This window comes from Vulpes vulpes, chromosome 7 (assembly GCF_048418805.1).
Source record: "Vulpes vulpes isolate BD-2025 chromosome 7, VulVul3, whole genome shotgun sequence".
Taxonomy (NCBI): Eukaryota; Metazoa; Chordata; class Mammalia; order Carnivora; family Canidae; genus Vulpes; species Vulpes vulpes.
In genome coordinates this window covers 19727684-19744761 of record NC_132786.1, presented here as the reverse complement: position 1 = coordinate 19744761, position 17078 = coordinate 19727684, and the positions used below count along the sequence as shown (strand labels likewise).

At 54.9% G+C, this 17078-nt stretch overlaps 1 protein-coding gene across 1 annotated transcript; it reads left to right on the top strand.

Annotated features, from left to right (window-relative positions):
• Positions 1 to 1815: 1815 nt before the first annotated feature.
• IQCA1L (IQ motif containing with AAA domain 1 like) lies at positions 1816 to 15576 on the top strand. Its single transcript, XM_025993875.2, has 19 exons — positions 1816 to 1826; positions 2355 to 2682; positions 3662 to 3781; positions 4101 to 4286; positions 6276 to 6347; positions 7818 to 8020; positions 9126 to 9210; positions 9634 to 9753; positions 9894 to 9969; positions 10426 to 10532; positions 11287 to 11370; positions 11473 to 11531; positions 12327 to 12409; positions 12576 to 12683; positions 13260 to 13459; positions 13856 to 13942; positions 14205 to 14382; positions 14705 to 14943; positions 15472 to 15576. Exons 1-19 carry the CDS (start codon positions 1816 to 1818, stop codon positions 15574 to 15576), a joined length of 2451 nt encoding a protein of 816 aa, XP_025849660.1.
• Positions 15577 to 17078: the final 1502 nt, after the last annotated feature.

Here is a 17078-nt window from a genome sequence, read left to right as displayed (position 1 = left end):
AAAAGATTTTATTTACTTATTCATGAGAAACAGAGAGGCAGAGGGAGAAATGGGCTCCTCGCAGGGAGGCCAATGTGGGACTTGATCCCGGGACTCGGGGACCATGAGCTGAGCTGAAGGTAGACACTCAACTGCTGAGCCACCCAGGCATCCCTTCCCAAACTTTATGTTGAAAAAAATCTCAAACCCACAGGAAAAAATGCAAGAAAGTACAATGACCACTTGTATATCCTTCACCTAGATTCACCACTTAACATCTGATCACACTTGCTTTTTCTCTCTCATTCGGCCTCTGCTCTATCCTGTGGATGTATGACTCACAGAGTCTCTCCTAAGCTGTGAGGGGATGGGGTGAAGTGGTTGCATTCAGTGAACAAGCCCAAAGTCCTTTATCTTCCCTTTGCAACTGGACAGATGGAACTTGTCCCCTTCAACTTCATGTACTGAATAGGCTCACTGTGGTGGTGGCTGGCATTTGGATGCAGTCCTGTATGCTACACATGGCTTTTTCTCGTAGGCCAAGCCTAACCTGGAGATGCCATGGGAGGAGAACCAATCACCCACATTGTAGTCCCACAGCTAGAATGGGGAGGGCCCAGTGGATCTGGCCCCTGAGCCTTGGCTCTTCCCCACTCCCACTGTGTTTCATACCTCGCTAAGGTGTGACCCAAGAGACCCAACTCCGATCAGGAGAATTATTTTTTTAATGTATTTTTAAAAAGATTTTATTTATTTATTCATGAGAGACACAAAAAGAGGCAGAGATGCAGGCAGGGGGAGAAGCAAGCTCATGCAGGGAACCCGATGCGGGACTCGATCCCAGGACTCCAGGATCATGCCCTGGGCTGAAGGCAGGCGCCAAACCTCTGAGCCACCCAGGGATCCCAGATCGGGGGAATTAGAACCTACATTTTTTACAAGATCTCTGGTAGTTTGCACACACATGAAAACCACAGAATTCGTCATCTCTGGCTCCTCTTTGCTGCTCTCACCTTTCTCTCCCTTTCCTTTGCCCTGTGTCTTATACGTCCTTGCTTAACATGGAATCAAAAAGATCATCCCCAGCTGACCAGTCAGGTGCTGCTGCGATGTTTTGTATTGTCCAAAGATTGGTCTCCTGAGCCCGTTAATCATGATGGAGTAACCCACAGATGGCTCAGAATGAACCCCAAAGACCACTGGATCCCATCCACTGCTCTAAGGTCATTCTTTACACTGCATGGTTTACGTGAATCACATAAAGTGTCATCAGACCCCAGGGAAATAGGCATGCTTGCGCTCATCTCAAGGGAAAGTTGTGACTTTGCAGCCTGAACCCCGACCTTCCGACCCCAACTCCAGTGCCCTGTCCCCCTCACACCACACCTCCTCCAGGACAGTCATCAGTAAGAGCCAAGGAGGCTGGCTCTGCATTAAGGAATGTTGAGAAATGCAGCTGGAGAAATGAATGCCTTTAGGACTTACATCCACTCAGAGCCTCATAGCTCACAGGGTGACTTCAAATAGCAACCACTCTTTTATTTGATCCTCAAAAGCAACGAAGCCACAACTGACCCCATACTCTGCCCTTGCCTTCCAAGGCTTGCTATGGGAACAAAGCCATGACCCTGCGAATGCCCTGGTCAGCTCCAAGGTTAAGTGTCCCCAGTCCTGTACCTGCTGCCCCCTCCCCTCACAGCCTTAGAACATTGGGACAATGGGACAGAACTCTTAAAACTGGGCTGTTCTGGCTTTGGGGGGTGGAGTCAAGGTGGAGTCACAGTGTCTGTGGATTGCATGACCAGCTCACCAAGGGAAGTGTGCGAAGTGGGCAGCATGTCTGAGCAGTGAGTGAGAAGCAGGGCTGAAGCCCCCAGGACCGGGAGAACAAAGGACAAAGTGCCTCCCTGGTCCTGTCAGGCTGGGGCAGCGGTGGGGCAGAAGGGATGCTGGGGCAGCCCTAGCTAAGCCCCAGATGTCCACACAGCTGCTAGTCTAGCCTGTGGTACGCTTGCCATCTTCAGTCTTTCCTTGGACTTCTTATTCCAGAATCAGTCTTCTCCACACTCACACCTCACCCCTACTTCCCACTCAGCATTCTAGACTACTATAGCATCCCTGGGCTGCACCCTCTCCCTGGAGGACTGATTGTGGACTCCAAGAGGCCCTTTCCTCACAGGGAGCCCTAAAAGGCCATGCCCATCCTTCATCCTCCTTGCTAATCTGTGGATGCCCTCCTCCCAGTGATCCCAATCTCCCTTAGCCTACAGCTCTGGAACCCCAGGTTCACGGTCCTCGGAAGGCTCAGCAGTCCCCCACCCTTCCAGGCTGAGGCTCCAATCACCCCAGGCCTCTACCCTCCCCACCCCCCGCAGAGCTTACCAACGCCTCTGGGATTCCTCCCATGTGACCCTGCAAGAGCTGCTGGACCAAGAGCTGCCCCTGCTCGAACCGGTGCCCGACAGGGAGCGCCAGTCCTTCCATTACAGGCTGTCGTCGCTCTACCTGTACTACCTGGGGCTGCTGCGCCGGTTCGACACCCTCTACGACCAGATGGTGCACCCGCAAAAGCGGAGGCTGCTGCGGCGCCTGCTGGATGGCGTGGCGGGCCGCGTGCTGGAGCTCAAGGACGACCTGGTGCGCACCGACTTGAGCGAATACCACTGCCTGGACCACGTGCTGCAGGACCTCAAGCTTACCCCGGTAGGAGCCCCACCCACCCCCGCCCTGCACCGCCCACTCCCGCGGGGGGGCGGAGCGAGGTGGTGGCCTTTACCTCCCTCCACCCAACACTAACACGGAGCCACGCCTCCAGCACCTGGGGCAGGAGGGCCAGAGAAGCTGGAGCTGGTCTCGGCCTCCCAAGGGCAGCCCTGGCCTTGGGACCTCTGCCAGGGATGGGGGACCCAGCAGATCAGGGGATGGATGGGGTTTGATTTGGGAGAAGGGTTTCAGGAAGAGGAGGTGCGAACAAGTAGTTGAAGGAGTGGCCCAGGAGTCAGGCTGGAGGCCCCCAGGGGCTGGGAATACCCACCAACCACAGGGCATTGGTGAAGACAGTCCCCTAGAGGTTTGCTTCATAAAGTGTGGTTCTAGGACCAGCAACACCAGGACCACCTAGGACTTTCTTAGAAACGCAGACTCTGGACCACAGCTCCAACCCAGGAATCTGCTTCTGCATTTTAACAAGCCCCTCCGTGATGCGAATGCCCTGGTCAGCTCCAGAACAGAGCTTCTGCACAGGCCTCCAGCCTGCCCCAAGGGCATGGTTCACTGCTCCACATCTGAAGCAGTCTCCAGGTTTCCAGACCAGCTGCATCAAACTCAGCTATGAACTTGAATAAACAAACTAACAAAAACAAATTCTCCAGGCCCCGCCATTCTGGGAAGCACCTAGGAGTCTGCATTTTAAGAGCTCTCCAGTTGATTCTGATGCAGGGTCAGGATCAGAACCACTGCCCATTACATATCATGATCCTCCAAAATTCAACTCCTGTTACATGGTGGGGTAGGGGAATAGAGGGATGATCTTAGGGGGAATCTGTCAATAACCCATAAATCTCCCACCCCAGGGCTCTAGGATGAAGGAAAGAGCATCACCAGGGTCTGTGTGAGAGCTGAGAAATCAGCCAAATGGCTTGGATCTTGAGTCCTGACCCCCTTTCTCCATATTGCCCCAAAGGCAGACCTGGAGGTTCCAATCCCCAAATACTTCCTGCTGGAGCAGTCCACCATTCTGAAGGAGCGAGGGCTGATGCTGGCAGAGATCCTGTCCAGAATGGGACCAGTGACCTCCGAGACGGTAAGTCAAGGAGACACCCTCCCAGATTCCTCTCATACACCCCTCCCAGAACAGAGATGCCATCTTCCAGGACACAGAGAGGACTTGCCCTGCCCTACACCCACCTTAGGGGGCCCTTTGGGTAATCCCTAGCCTGCTTCAAGGATGGTCTCATACTCCTTGAAACTTTCTGACACCACGATAGAGGACAGGACTTGGGCATGTAGATGCCCTAGGAGGACCACGTACCTAGCATGTCCTTTGGTGGATGGTCTCTCAGCGGCTAGCCTGGAAACAAGCCCTCTTTCATCTTCTGCCCCTTTGTCCCTGCTGTGGCCAGAGTTTTCCAGAAATGCACCGGACCACGGCCATAATCCTGCTGCAAAGGGCTGAGCGGGCCAGGCAAGGCCGGCTCCGAGCCACCTTCATGCGAGAGATTCGGAAAGAGGAGGAGCGGGATCGGAAGATTCGAGAGGAAGGTTGGCACAGGTTCAGTCAGGACCAAGCAGCTATCATCATACAGAAGGTAACCCCCCAGCACCCAGGAGGAAGGTAGGGGTTGAGTTACCTCTTCCAGGAAGACTGCCTAGCTCAGCAATTGAGGACAGAGGGGAAGGTGCTTGGATTCTGTTGCCCCATAACTAGATCCTAAACTGGGGGCCTAATCAGTTAATAACCCTGTGTCTTGCTTATTTATTATTTATTCTACATCTCTATCCCCAAAAGGACTTGAAGTGGGATATCATAAAAGCCCCAGAAACAGAAGCAGCATTAAAATTAGGGGAGAAAGATCCATAATAAGGTTGCAGAACAGAGTAGATGATCATTCTAAAAACTCATAAGACTGTTAAAGATGAGTCACTAAAATGGAGTCTGAGAGTCCTGGCAGCTGCAGGAAAAGGAATCATGATGAATGGAACAGAGTTTGAGAACTGATGTGATCCAGATGTCCTCAAGGTCTGTGCCAGCTGGGTCACCCTTTACCATAGAAATAGCGTAATCACATCCCTCCCCGCCCCCACCACTGCAGAAAACCCAACCCCATCCCTATGTTTCCCTGTGCCTTCTTACCATCCGGGTGGTCACACCTCTCCTCTGCTCTGGACGGCCATTCCGTACCTCTTCTCGGCCCTTGCTATGCACCCATGTGTGGGTATGTGGCCTCTCTCATCTCTGAGTCCTGCTGACACAGGCCTACTCTGTTGGGTGGTGGTTGTCACCTTAAGGAGACTGGAAGGGCCTTCGGAAAATTCTAATGCAGAAAGGGAACCCTTTGCTCCTGCAGCATCATAGCTTCTGAGGTCCACTGCCCTGCCCTGTTGCAGGACATCTCTTTGCCACCTTTTCCTTCCAGAAGCAGGCCTAGGACTGATCTTTTAGTCTCTCCCAGCTTCTTTCTCCAGCCTCAATGCTTCTGGAACTGTTTGCTAGCCCGAGGGAGGAAACTTAGAACTCCTTTCCACCAAAGCCCAAAAGCAAACCAAACAATTAACAAACTGCGTCTCAAGAAGGATAGATTTTTAGATTTCTAACAGTACAGAGAGCATGCAATCTGAGTCCCCTGCATCTGGGTGACTGTACCAATGTCAGACTGGCCCACGGATGAGGAGGAGGCCCTGCCCACAGGGCCTGCTATAAAGCAAGCCCTTCCAGAAGGAAAGTCAGCCCCAAAGAGAGAGCCCCACTTCTCCCCTAAAAGCCAGAGCAGGTTCTTTTGTCCCTGTTGCCAGACATCGAGAATGTGGAAACACAGCAGACACAGAGACTGCACACTGAGGCTCTGTGATGGAAGAGAACCCACAGGGCCAGGCCCTGGCACTGCCTCCCCCTCCCCCTGCCCATGCCCCACTCCTACCACCACCCCACTAGTACTGGGCTGTCCATGGGGGCTGAGAGCGGCTGGAGGCCTGGGAGAAGAGCGCTGCACAGGGAGTCAGGAAACCTGGCCCTGTCTCAGCCCTGCCCTAATGGGCTCTTAGACCTGAGAGAGGCCATGTCCTATCTCCAGCCTCGGTTTCCTTGGGTCGAAAAGGTAGAATTTATCAGGGGAGCTCCAAGGTCCTTATAGCACCCATATGTATGTGCCCGGGTGGGGTGGGGGGGAGGGAATCAGGTGTGTATTCCAAATGCTGTGGGGATTCTGAGAAGTGAGAGTGGGAGTGCTTCTTGGAGAAGGTGGTATTTGAACTCTGAAAAGATACATCAGATTAGAGGGTGAGGATGGGAAGGAAGGAATTCCTAGGGGCCTGGAGGGAGCAAAGCCTTGGAGCTGTACCGTATGGGTGCCTACCCACCCCACTGTGTTCTAGGATGCTCCTGCTCAGGAAGCCACTTGCCCACTAACTGCCATGGGAGGTATCCCCCTCAGCACTCCTCCCCCGCTTCCCACCCCAAAGCTCCCCTGGCCAGGCCTTTCCTTGCAAGTAGTGGGTGCTTCTCCCTGGGGCTGATCCCATGGACCGCATCCCTGCAGAAATGCAGTGTGGGGAGTGCCTGGGCCCACGTGTTTCCCCAGGTGTGGAAGGGTTACTTGCAGAGGAAGCGTACTCAGCACGATCGGTGGACAGAGATGGAGTTCATTGGCATGGTAAGGTCCCCTGCCTGGCCCCAGGCAGGGCTCAGGGTGGGCTAGTGCATAGGGTCTCCATCCCTCTTTTTTGTCCTTGTACCCCCACCTCAGAGTGACACCCTGTACAGCCCCTCACTGCCAATGCCTCCCTCCACTCAGGATTGTGCTTGGTGCAGGTGGAGGGGCTCAGGCCAGGGAACCTTGGTTAAGAGATCCTTCAGGATTTGAGAAGGAGAGGGAAGGACCAGAAAGCTACCACCAAGCCCCGTCCCTTTCTACCCTCTCTAAAACCCTCAGAAGGATCTTACATGTGGGGCGGGATGCAGGATAGTAGCACAGAGCCTCCTGGACCTCATGTTCATGCCCTGGGCTGGAAGGAGAGGCTGAGAGCGTGTGCCTAGCAGAGGAAGGAGGCCACAAGGCTAGTAGGAACTGCCACCCCCTTGCAGGGCTCTTACAGCCTCTGGGAGAACCCCGGGGCCAAGGTGGGATGGGGGCATATCCCTTTCACAGCAGTGTTTCAGGCCACAGTCTCCCCACTTGCTCTGAGGGGCCCAGATTGGCTTCTCCTCCGCTATGCTGGGCATAGGGCTAAGTTTTACCTGTGAGCATGGGTGTGCCGGCAGGGGAGTGTGCGGGGTAAGAGGGAATCTCCAGCACATGTGCAGGTGGGGTGATCCCACTGAATGACATCCATCCCTACCTCTCTGATGGATCTTACATCTGGCTAGTCTCTGCCAACTTAGCGAAAGGAAGCCATGGTGGGGGTGAGGGTTGTGATCCCTGAAAGGGAGCTTGGCAGTGGGCTGAGCCTGTGAAGGCCTCCTGATAGGGGGAGTTGGGAAAAGCCGGCTGGGACAGCAGAGGGACCAGAGGCAAAGGCTGAGGTGGCTCCATTCCAGGAGGCCTGGGGGCTTCAGAAGGAAGGAGGGACTGGAGCAGAGGTCAGACCCGGGGGGTTTGGAGAGCTGGACCCCCAGGAGGCAAGAACAGGCAGAGGGAGGCCAGGGTCGGGCCTTGGGGGGGAATCTGAGGGGAGGCATGGCATGGTGGTGGGTGAGGAATGAGCCTGGCCACCCGGGCCCATCAACAGTGTGAGCTCAGCGTTTTCAGTAATTGTCTCTGCGCAGAGTGATATTTAAAATACATTTGGGAGCCAATGAGGCGGGAAAGTGGCTGCGAGAGCGGCTGCCAACATAGGCCGCTGGGGCGGGGGTGTGGGTGGGGGCTGGGGCCTGAGGCTTACAGGGGAGGGTGTGCTGGGGGGAACGGGCAGGGGGGCCAGCCCAGATGCATCTAGCAAACTCATTATCAGAGTAATTTACACAGGCGAGTTTTGGCTCCAAACACAATTTCTCCTGATGCAGGCATGCCCATGCCTGTCGTTCCGCGTAGGCGTGTGTGCTGTGGAAGGAGGGGGCAGGTGTGTGTGCCTGAGGCTCCCTGCTTCCAGCCCTGAGTCCTCCGGCCTCTCCTTCCCTGGGCCAGCTCCCCTCGGCTCACCAGGTGAATTTGCGTGTCATGTATCAAGCCGGCCTGGGGGAAGATATCGGCAGGCTCCGCCAAATAGAGAAGGAGGAGGAGTTCCAGGTGGCAATGGTGAAGACCCACGATGTCCTCAGGGAGACAGAGGGGCCTGACATGAAGGAGAAATTGAAGGAGCAAATCCGACAGTGGTTTATCGAGTGCCAGTCAGTGTCTCCAGCCTCAGCTGACCCAACCTTCAACCCCTCTTTCTCTCCTCACCACAGTGTCCCCACACCTGTCCTGTGCTCCAGACTGGGCCCTTCTCTCTATCCATTCCCATCCCGTTCACTCACTGCTTACACACCTGACTTAAACCTGGAGCCCTCAACCTATAGGACCATCTCTGCCCATGACTTCTCATTTCCCCTGATGGAAGAGAAATGCCAAAGCTAGATGGGGAAAGCATCCATGAGTGCCCCCTGAGGAGCCTCTCCTTTCTAATTTGTAATTCTCTGTTCCTTCCCTCTTGTCCTCCATCCCCATAGTCCTTTTTCTTTCTTCATCCTTCCCTCTATTTAACTATCCATCCATTCACCCACTCTTCTACCCATCCATCCACCTACCCATCCACCCACCAGTCCATCCACTCATCCATCCACCGTCTACCCATCCATCCATCTACCTATCTACCTATCCATCCATCCATCCATCCATCCATCCATCCATCCATCGACCCATCCACCTATTCATCTAACCATCTAACCATCCATCCACGCAACCATCTATCTACCCATCCATCCATCCACCCATCCGTCAGTCTACCCATCCATCCATCTATCTACATATCCACCCATCTAACCATCCATCCACCCATCTATATACCTATCCATCCATCCATCCATCTATCCATCCATCCATCCATTGACCCATCCACCTATCCATCTAACCATCTAACCATCTAACCATCCATCCACGCAACCATCTATCTACCCATCCATCCATCCACCCATCCGTCCGTCTACCCATCCATCCATCTATCTACATATCCACCCATCTAACCATCCGTCCACTCACCCATCTATCTACCCATCCATCCACTCATCCGTCCATCCACCCATCCACCTATCCATCTAACCATCTAACCATCCACCCACCCAACCATCTATCTACCCATCCATCCATCCATCCATCCATCCATCCATCCATCCACCCACCCATCCATCCATCCATCCACTCATCCATCCATCCATCCATCCACCCACCCATCTACCCATCCACCTATCCATCCATCCACCCATTCATCTCTCTGACCATTTTATGTTTACTTAGTGCCCTTACTGGTCGGTTCCCTGATTATCCAGATGAATCTTTAGGTGGATCCTCTCTGATCTTTGCAGACAAGACTCCAGAACAGGTACCCTATAGTGGGCACAGGAGACTTTTTGTGGCAGGTGGGGGTTTAAGGTTATAGACAATAGTTAGTGTAAACTGAGGGTGGCAGTGGGATCGGGGGGGAAAGATCAGCTCAGTGGAAGCAGATGTGGCTGGAGGAAATATATATAGCTAGCAAGCCTGCTGGGGAGGGAAGTGCCTGTGTCTGGAGAAGACTTCTGCCAGGGAGAGAAAGCATGTCTGGTGAGATTCTTTGTGGCCCCAAACCCCCACGGGCCAAGAAAGAGCAGCAGCTCTGATCAAAACACTTCATTCTTCCTGGACCCCTGTGAGGTATCTGGACCTCGCTAGTGACCCTAGTCTACCCCCATCTCGGGCCTGGCTTCTTTTGCTCCTGTAGAATCCCACTGGTCTTCTCTGAAATGTCTTCCATCATTGGTCACAGGTAAAAATGGAACTGGAGGTGCAGGCCCAGGAGAGCAAAAAAAAGAACCAAGAGAAAAATAAGGAAAAAGAAAATGAGAAAAAAGAGAGGAAACAGAAGAAAGAGAAGGGTAGGAAGAGGGTAAGACACCTCCTGGATATGCGGACCAAGTGGGCAGGGGGACAGAGTCTGAGGAGATTCTGGGTGGGAGGCTGGTCTGAGAAGAATAAGGGTCAGAGACCATGGGAGGGGGTCAATATCAAAGGATATTTCTATTCTAGGAAGCAGACACAATGCTGAAAACATGGCCATCCAAATTTATACCTGTGATTAATGCCGGACATGAAGAGTACATAAGTAAGAGGGGAGGGGGTTGGGGAAGAGTGTCCAGGACTTGTGAGGGCCTTTGGGTGACCCTTGGTCCTGGGGAAAGGGGAGCATGCTATGTGTCTCATGAGTTGGTAGTGTGGGTGTGTGGATGTGTAGGCCGAGGGAGTGTGGAGTGTGATTCCCTGGGTGGGAGGAGTTATGCCTTTGATCCGAATCCTGTACTAACAGGCCTTGGGATCAGGCCTCTGGGGTCTGGGTAGAAGCAGTGCCAGTCAGCCCTGTGAGGATGGAGGTACCAGCCTGGCTCAGATTCCTGGCCAAGTGTGTGTGAGTGTGTATTTGTGAGCTTATGCACGCACGTTTGTGTGTGTGTGTGTGTGTGTGTGTGTGTGAGAGAGAGAGAGAGAGAGAGAGAGAGAGAGAGAGAGTGTGTGTGTCCTGGGACTCTGAACTTCATTCCCCAGTCTGTCTGTCCATGGTTAGATATGTGGAAGAACCAGCATGAGAGTATACACCCGACTCAGAGTTTTGACCCCGAGGCACTCAGGGTGGAGAAGAGGAAGGAACTAGAGGAGGAGATCCGGATACAGGTGAGCAGCTGCCTCAGGGCCTCCCTGCAGCCCTCCTCCCTCCTCTCCCCCAGCGTGGGCCTCTGCTGCTTCCCCTCATCCTCCCTCCCATCCTCAGGCCCCTGGCCTGCCCCCTCCTCTGTAGCTGCCTCCACGCTGCCTTTTCTAGCTCCATCTCCATCCATCTCCATCCCCATCCTCCTCTGTGGCTCTCTGGTCCCTCTCTCCCTGGGGTGCAGACAGGCTCTGAGCCCGAGCAGTCACACCCACCATGATGCCCATCAGCTCTTAAGGACCTCCTGCTATGTGGCTGCAGGGCATACCTTGGAAATATTGGATCATGTGACCTTTCCAGCACCCTGAGGTGGGTGCCCTGATTTTCCCGATGTGAGAAAACAGGCTGACATGTTACGCAACTGCTCACATCACACAGAAACAAAAGGGTGGGTCTGGGGCTTGAACTGAAAGTCAACTGAGTCCATCCTGGAGCCTATCCCTTCCTTGGTGCCAGGTGGGGGCAAGGGTGAGCAGGATCTGGAATGGGAACTAGGTGTGGACCGGTGCAGGGGCAGGGGTGAGGGGAGAAATGCAAAGCTTCAGGTTCTGGAAGAGTGTCTAGGAAGGTTGTCTGTGGACACCCGTACTGCCTTCTCTGGGCTAGTCTCACTCTTCTCTGAGGTTGCTCTCCTCCTGTCCACCCCTGCCCCAGTCCTCACCCCTCCACCTGTCCTCTCCAGCCCCTGGCTGCCCTACCACACTCCCTGCGTCCCCCCAGGTTGATGAGCTGATGCGTCAAGAGCTGAAGAACCTGCACCTGGCTGTGGACAGGGAGGAGGGGAAACCCTTGAAGCCTCTGAAGGCAAGATGAGGGGCTAAGGCGGGGACAGGAAGGGGCACACAGTGGGGGAGACAACGAACAGAGGACAACTGCCCGATTGCCCATATGCTTGTTTCCGACCAGAAAAAGGCTGGGAAGAAAACTGGGAAGAAGAAGAAGGAAAAAGATCTGACCCCAGACAGGTAGCAGACCTTCTACCTTTTTCATGGGTGGTGGAACAAGCCCCGGCCTGGGAAAGATCCGACTTCCTTTCCTGGTTCTATTGCTGTGTGACCTGGAGACAGTCCCCTAGACTCTCTGACTCCCTATCCTCGTTAACAAGTGCCCTCTCTGCCACACTCACAAGATAGCTGTGAGGACCAAATAGAAGCTTGAGAAAGTGCTTTGAGAATGATGATGCAGAGTAAGATGTGTAAGGATTGTCCTCAATGCTCCCTCCTTCCTGTTTTTCCCTCCAGCCTTTTGCCTTAATCAACTCTGTCCCTACCAGAGCCATCTCTCCCTGGGCTTTACACTGGGCTGTTAAGGAACTTGTCAGTGGTCCCTGTCTACTCACTTGACCAAAGACATCAAGCACATTGGTGCCAGCTGCTTTCATGCCATCCCTTCCAGGAGTGTGTACATCTTAAGTGTGATTTCTAGGGAGAGGGTGCTATGTCGCCCAAATGACTGGGCTTCCGGTGGTGGAACTTTGGGCCGTGAGCAGACTGATGGAGGGAGTGTGGCAGAGGGTGCTGGTCCTTACACCCCCCTCATCCCACAGAGCACCTGCTGTGGGCACACTGCCTTCTGGGCCAGTGGGTTGGTGCTGCACCTTCTAATGTTGGCTGTCCAGCGGTACTAATGATATTTTTTACCTCAAGATGTGGAGCAGGAGGGCCCCTTCCACCTTCTCCTCAAGCCTGTAGCACCATGCCACTCATCTCTGTCTCCACTACCCTTCGTCCTTGGGGCCCCCTCTGTGTCGTCTTCTGCAGGTCTGTGGAGTCTCTGCTTGAAGAGCTCGTTGTCTTTGGCTTTCTAAGGAAGAGCGAGACGGTGACCTTAAAAGACTACATTGGTGAGAGGCCTCCCCAGCACCTGCTGTCCCAGGCCGAGGAGTGGTGTCCTGGCCATGGCCCTCCCATGGCTGGCTACTACCCTCTGCAGTGAGCCTTTTCTGTAAGGGGCTCTGGCCCTGCCCCAGGGGATGCCACTCAGCAGGTGGCTACCTGTCCCCCCCGCAGGTGACTTCCTCTATCTCGGATCCACTCTGAACTTGGCAAACAAGTTGCCTATGCCTTCCCTGTTTGACATACGACAGAATGTGGCCCTGTATGGAGTCCTTCGGCTTGGTGAGATGCCCTGGGGAGCGGGAAGAGCCAACAATAGCAGGTGGCTCTCGGGAGAGCCTGGGTATATGTCAGGGTGGCTGAGGTGGGCATGTCCCCTGTGCCGTGGAACCATGCTGGACTCCTCCTGCCTTCCTCAGGCCCTGTTGGAGGTCACACCCAGGTTGTGGTCACACCTCTGAAGTCATTTGACCCCTTAACCTACCAAGGAGTCCACCTTTCTGGCCCCTAGCCCAACCCCAAATGATATCCTATAGTCTGTCCCATTTCCAGAAGACTAAGACCTTCCAGAGATAGAAAGAGATGGTGCAGAAAACAGAAAGGGGTTTGGAAGGGGGTAGAGGGCTCCCTCCCGACCCTGCACGTAGCTCTTCCTAATTGTACCTGGGCAGCCGTAGGAAGTCCTTTTGGCTGCCTAGCTCAGCGTGCTTGCCTTGGGGAGAGCTCAGACACTGCAGCCAGGATCTGAACCTTATCCCACCCAGCCCCGGGCCTTTGGCCTCACCTTCCACAGAGGCTTTTACCCCAGCCCCCTCCTGGCCTATTGCCTGCCTCTGGTCCTTGTTTCCTCTTTCTCAGGCTCCCCAGATATACACGCCATGGCTCCCCTCATCCGCTCCATCCTCCTGGTGGGCCCTTCTGGCATGGGGAAGAAGATGTTGGTCAAGGCCGTGTGCACAGAAACTGGTGCCAACCTGTTTGACCTGTCACCCAGCAACCTGCAGGGCAAATATCCTGGCAAGATGGGGGTGCAGATGATAGTGCATATGGTCTTTAAGGTCTGGCTCCCCCAACCCTGGCATTTCTAGTTCTCAGGCCGACCACAGAGCAGGGAGGGCTTTATGCTTAGGAGGCACCCCCGTCTGCCTATTTGGTGTGACTGCAGGAGCTGGCGAGGTCTCCCTACCAACACCTGCTAGGAGCTTGTGGATTCTGGAAGTCCTAGTGATGGAGGACGAAGGGGGCTGTGGGGAGCAGAGGAGGTTATTTCATGGTAGAGATGAGGCTTCCCCCCAGGGAGGATGGGGACTTGGTTCACATGGAGATGTGATGGAGGTGCCGCAGGCTGACAGGTGGGGTGGAAAGGGGGTACAGAGCTCCAGGGCCTGCCCTTGGGCCAGACACAGAGGCAACCCATGCCCAGACATCAGGGCTTTCTTCTCTGACCTGTCCAGGTGGCTCGACTCTTACAGCCCTCTGTGATCTGGATTGGGAATGCCGAGAAGAATTTCTATAAGAGGGTCCCCAAAGAAGAGAAGGAGGTGCGGGGGCCTGGGTAGCGGCATGACCCAGGAGCGAGGCTAGCAGTCCTGGGCTTGTTGAAGTCAACTCCAAACCTCACCCACCATGTGGCCTTGGACAAGTTCCCTGTCTTCCTACTGCCTTTTCCTTGTGCTTAAAGAAGGACTGGCCTCCCCCTGGCCAACTCCTAGTGTCCACTCAAGGCTGAGTGTGGGCATGTGCTCTGAGAAGCTCATCTGAGTCACCATGTCTCTCCCCACCAATCCTCCCTCCCCAGAGTAGATGGACCCAAAGCGAATAAAGAAGGATCTCACCAAGGCCCTGCGACTGCTGAGCCCAGGAGACCGTGTGATGCTGATAGGGACGACTGACCAGCCACAGCTGGCGGAGATGAAGGGGCTGTGCCGGACCTACGAGCGAATCCTCTTCATGCCACGGCCTGACTATGCTTCTCGGTTTGGTGAGGCCCTGTGACATGAGGATAGGCCTGACAAGGGACCCGGGAACCACCCTTCTTTCCATCCTCACTGCTGCTGGGAGAACTTGCCTCCGTGGCAAAGAAAGGCAGCTAGACGAGCAGCCCGGTGGCCTGGGTCCAGGCCTGGCTTCATGGACACGGGCAGGCCACGGAAGACCTCAGTCTCATTTCCTCGTGTTAAGTGGAGAGGATGATTCTCACCTTCCTGGGAGGGGAGGCACTGATGGACACAGAGCTCCTTTCAGATATAGGCAGAGACACCCACCACTGCTCCCTGCCCTGTGTCCTCCCCCAATGCCTACAGTGCTCTGGAGGCAGATGATAGAGACCCAGGGAGTCCAGGTGACCCAGAACCTAGACATCAGTGCCCTGGCCAAGGTGTCCGATGGCTACACACCCGGGCACATTCTCCAAGCCATCCACTCAGTGCTGACCGAGCGGCGGGTCCTACAGTTGTCCAAGCAGCCCCTGGTGGCCTCAGAGTTCCTGGGCCATCTGGCCAAGCTGGAGCCAATGTACAGGGAGGAGGAGGAGTCCCTGAAGGTGAAGCTTTGGGGGTGGGGGCCGTTGGGAAGCCAGGCAGGAGGGTAATGGTCCAGCACTAACCAGGGAGCCAGCCCTCTGGAGTCCCAGGCCCACAGTCCCCCTTAGACCGCTCCCTCTGCTCCCCCATGGAGTTCAGCTGGGAAGAGAAGAGACCTCACAGGGAAGGGCCTGTGGGCAGGACCAGCTCACCTGGTTTCTAGAGCAGGAGCCTGAAAGTGCTGCCTGTGTATTAAGGGTCCTTGGGTGGTTGGTCCTGGCACCAGCTGACACCCACATTGCCTACCTCGGCCAGTGCCCACCAGTGCCCCACGACTGGCAGGATGGCCACAGGAGCCCTGGAGAGAGGGCTTGCCCCCAACAATGGCCGACCCCATGGCCTGGAACACTTGGTGGGGAACAAGGGAAACCAGGGCTCCAGCAGGATGCCTGAGCTCCTGAAGAGAGGAGGAAAGGGGAGGGCAAGGTCGGGAGGCAGAACCCGGGGCTAGAGCCTATGCCTTTACCCCTTTCCTCCCCCACCACCAGGACTGGTACTTCAAGACGCCACTGGGCAAGAGGAAGGTAAAATTCATCAAGGACCAGGATGTTGAGGAAGCCAAACTGGCAAAGGAGAGGAAGAAAAGGAAGTGATAGTTGAGGCCAGAGTGCCCGAGCTCGGCAGCAGGACCGGGCTGCGCCCCGCAGGTGGAGGGCTGGGGCAGAGGCATAAACGGCCCCGCAGCTCGGGAAGCAGCTCTCTCTGTGCATCTCCTTGCTTTCCACCCCTGCTCTGTGCCCCCTGCTGGTGCCCAGCCTCCCTCTCCCACCCGTCTTCACCCACTCACAGCCTTCTCCCTGGGGCCCGCTGATCTGTGTCCCCTGACCCCACCTGCGCCTTCATCTCCAGTCGTCTCCCGTTCCGGCTTCCCAACTCTCTTCCTCCTTGGGATTTTTAAGAGAGAAAAATAAGAAAAGGAGGAGAGCAGGAAAAAGAGAAGGGAGAAGGAAGGTCTACAGTAGTCTGGAAAAAGGAAAAAGCAAGTTTGGAAGTCAGCAAACCCTGGCGAGAGCCCCACCTTGGTACTATCCCCCTGTGTGACCTGGCACAGACCATTCCTGTCTCCGGGCCTCAGTTTCCTTACCCGTATAGCAAGGAGAGTTGGACCAGCCACTCTTTGAGGTCCCTGGTACTCTAGGGTTTGGTTATTCTTACAGAAGTGTGTCGGGGTGGGGGGTGAGGACTCTTCGGGAGCAGCGGGGTGAGGTAGAGGAAGGTTCTAGGGAGAGTGTGGTGGGTGGCCAGAACAAGGGCCCTTGGCAGAGGACCTGCCTTCTCTAAGTGGTCTCCACATCTTGCTGAAACACCCCCTGCTCCCCACCTTGCCTGCCCAGGCTCTGCTCTCCTTCCTCTGACCCAGAGCCCGTTCCTCAGGGGACCCCTTCCTGAGTGGAAGTTCGTCTGTGTGTCCCTTTTGCTGAGGAGGGAAGGGTTGGGGGTGCCGAAGGAGACCTTGGGGAGCAAGGGACAGTCATGCCACTGAGGGCTAAGAGCCCCAGGGTTCTCTCAGAAGCATCCATGTAAAGAGTGAATAAAGTCAAGGTGTGTTCTGCAGGTCACAGAGGCCAATGAGAGACAGACAATGAGAGCCCCGGCGGGCTGCCCAGAGGGCTGGGTTTTAAGTTCTCTTTCTATTTTCCTGTTTATCTCCCCAAATGAAAGTAGTCTCCTTGGGGATCCCTGGGTGGCTCCCCGGTTTGGCGCCTGTCTTTGGCCCGGGGCATGATCCTGGGGTCCCGGGATCGAGTCCCATGTTGGGCTCCCAGCGTGGAGCCTGCTTCTCCCTCTGCCTGTGTGTGTGTCTCTCTCTCTCTGTGTCTATCATAAATAAATAAATAAATAAATAAATAAATAAATAAATAAATAAATAAACCTTTAAAAAAACAAAAAGAAAGTAGTCTCCTTATCCTAATGCGCCTGAATAGGCAGAACCATTTCCTCCTTCTCATTCCCCAACTGAGACCCCTCTAAATTTGGCAGGGAGAGATGGGAGATGGGAGGAGAGGCACCTAGGGGGGAGCAGCACCTAAGGTGGGCATGGGGATGTCACCATCCCGAGTGGACACTGGGTACTTCTATTGCTGCCTGTGGGCTG

Bases quoted from the DNA above. Each gene is read 5' to 3' on its own strand.
- IQCA1L (XM_025993875.2), top strand. The intron at 2,683-3,661 runs GTAGGAGCCCCA...ATTGCCCCAAAG, and splicing joins AGGACCTCAAGCTTACCCCG to GCAGACCTGGAGGTTCCAAT. The intron at 4,287-6,275 runs GTAACCCCCCAG...GTGTTTCCCCAG, and splicing joins CAGCTATCATCATACAGAAG to GTGTGGAAGGGTTACTTGCA.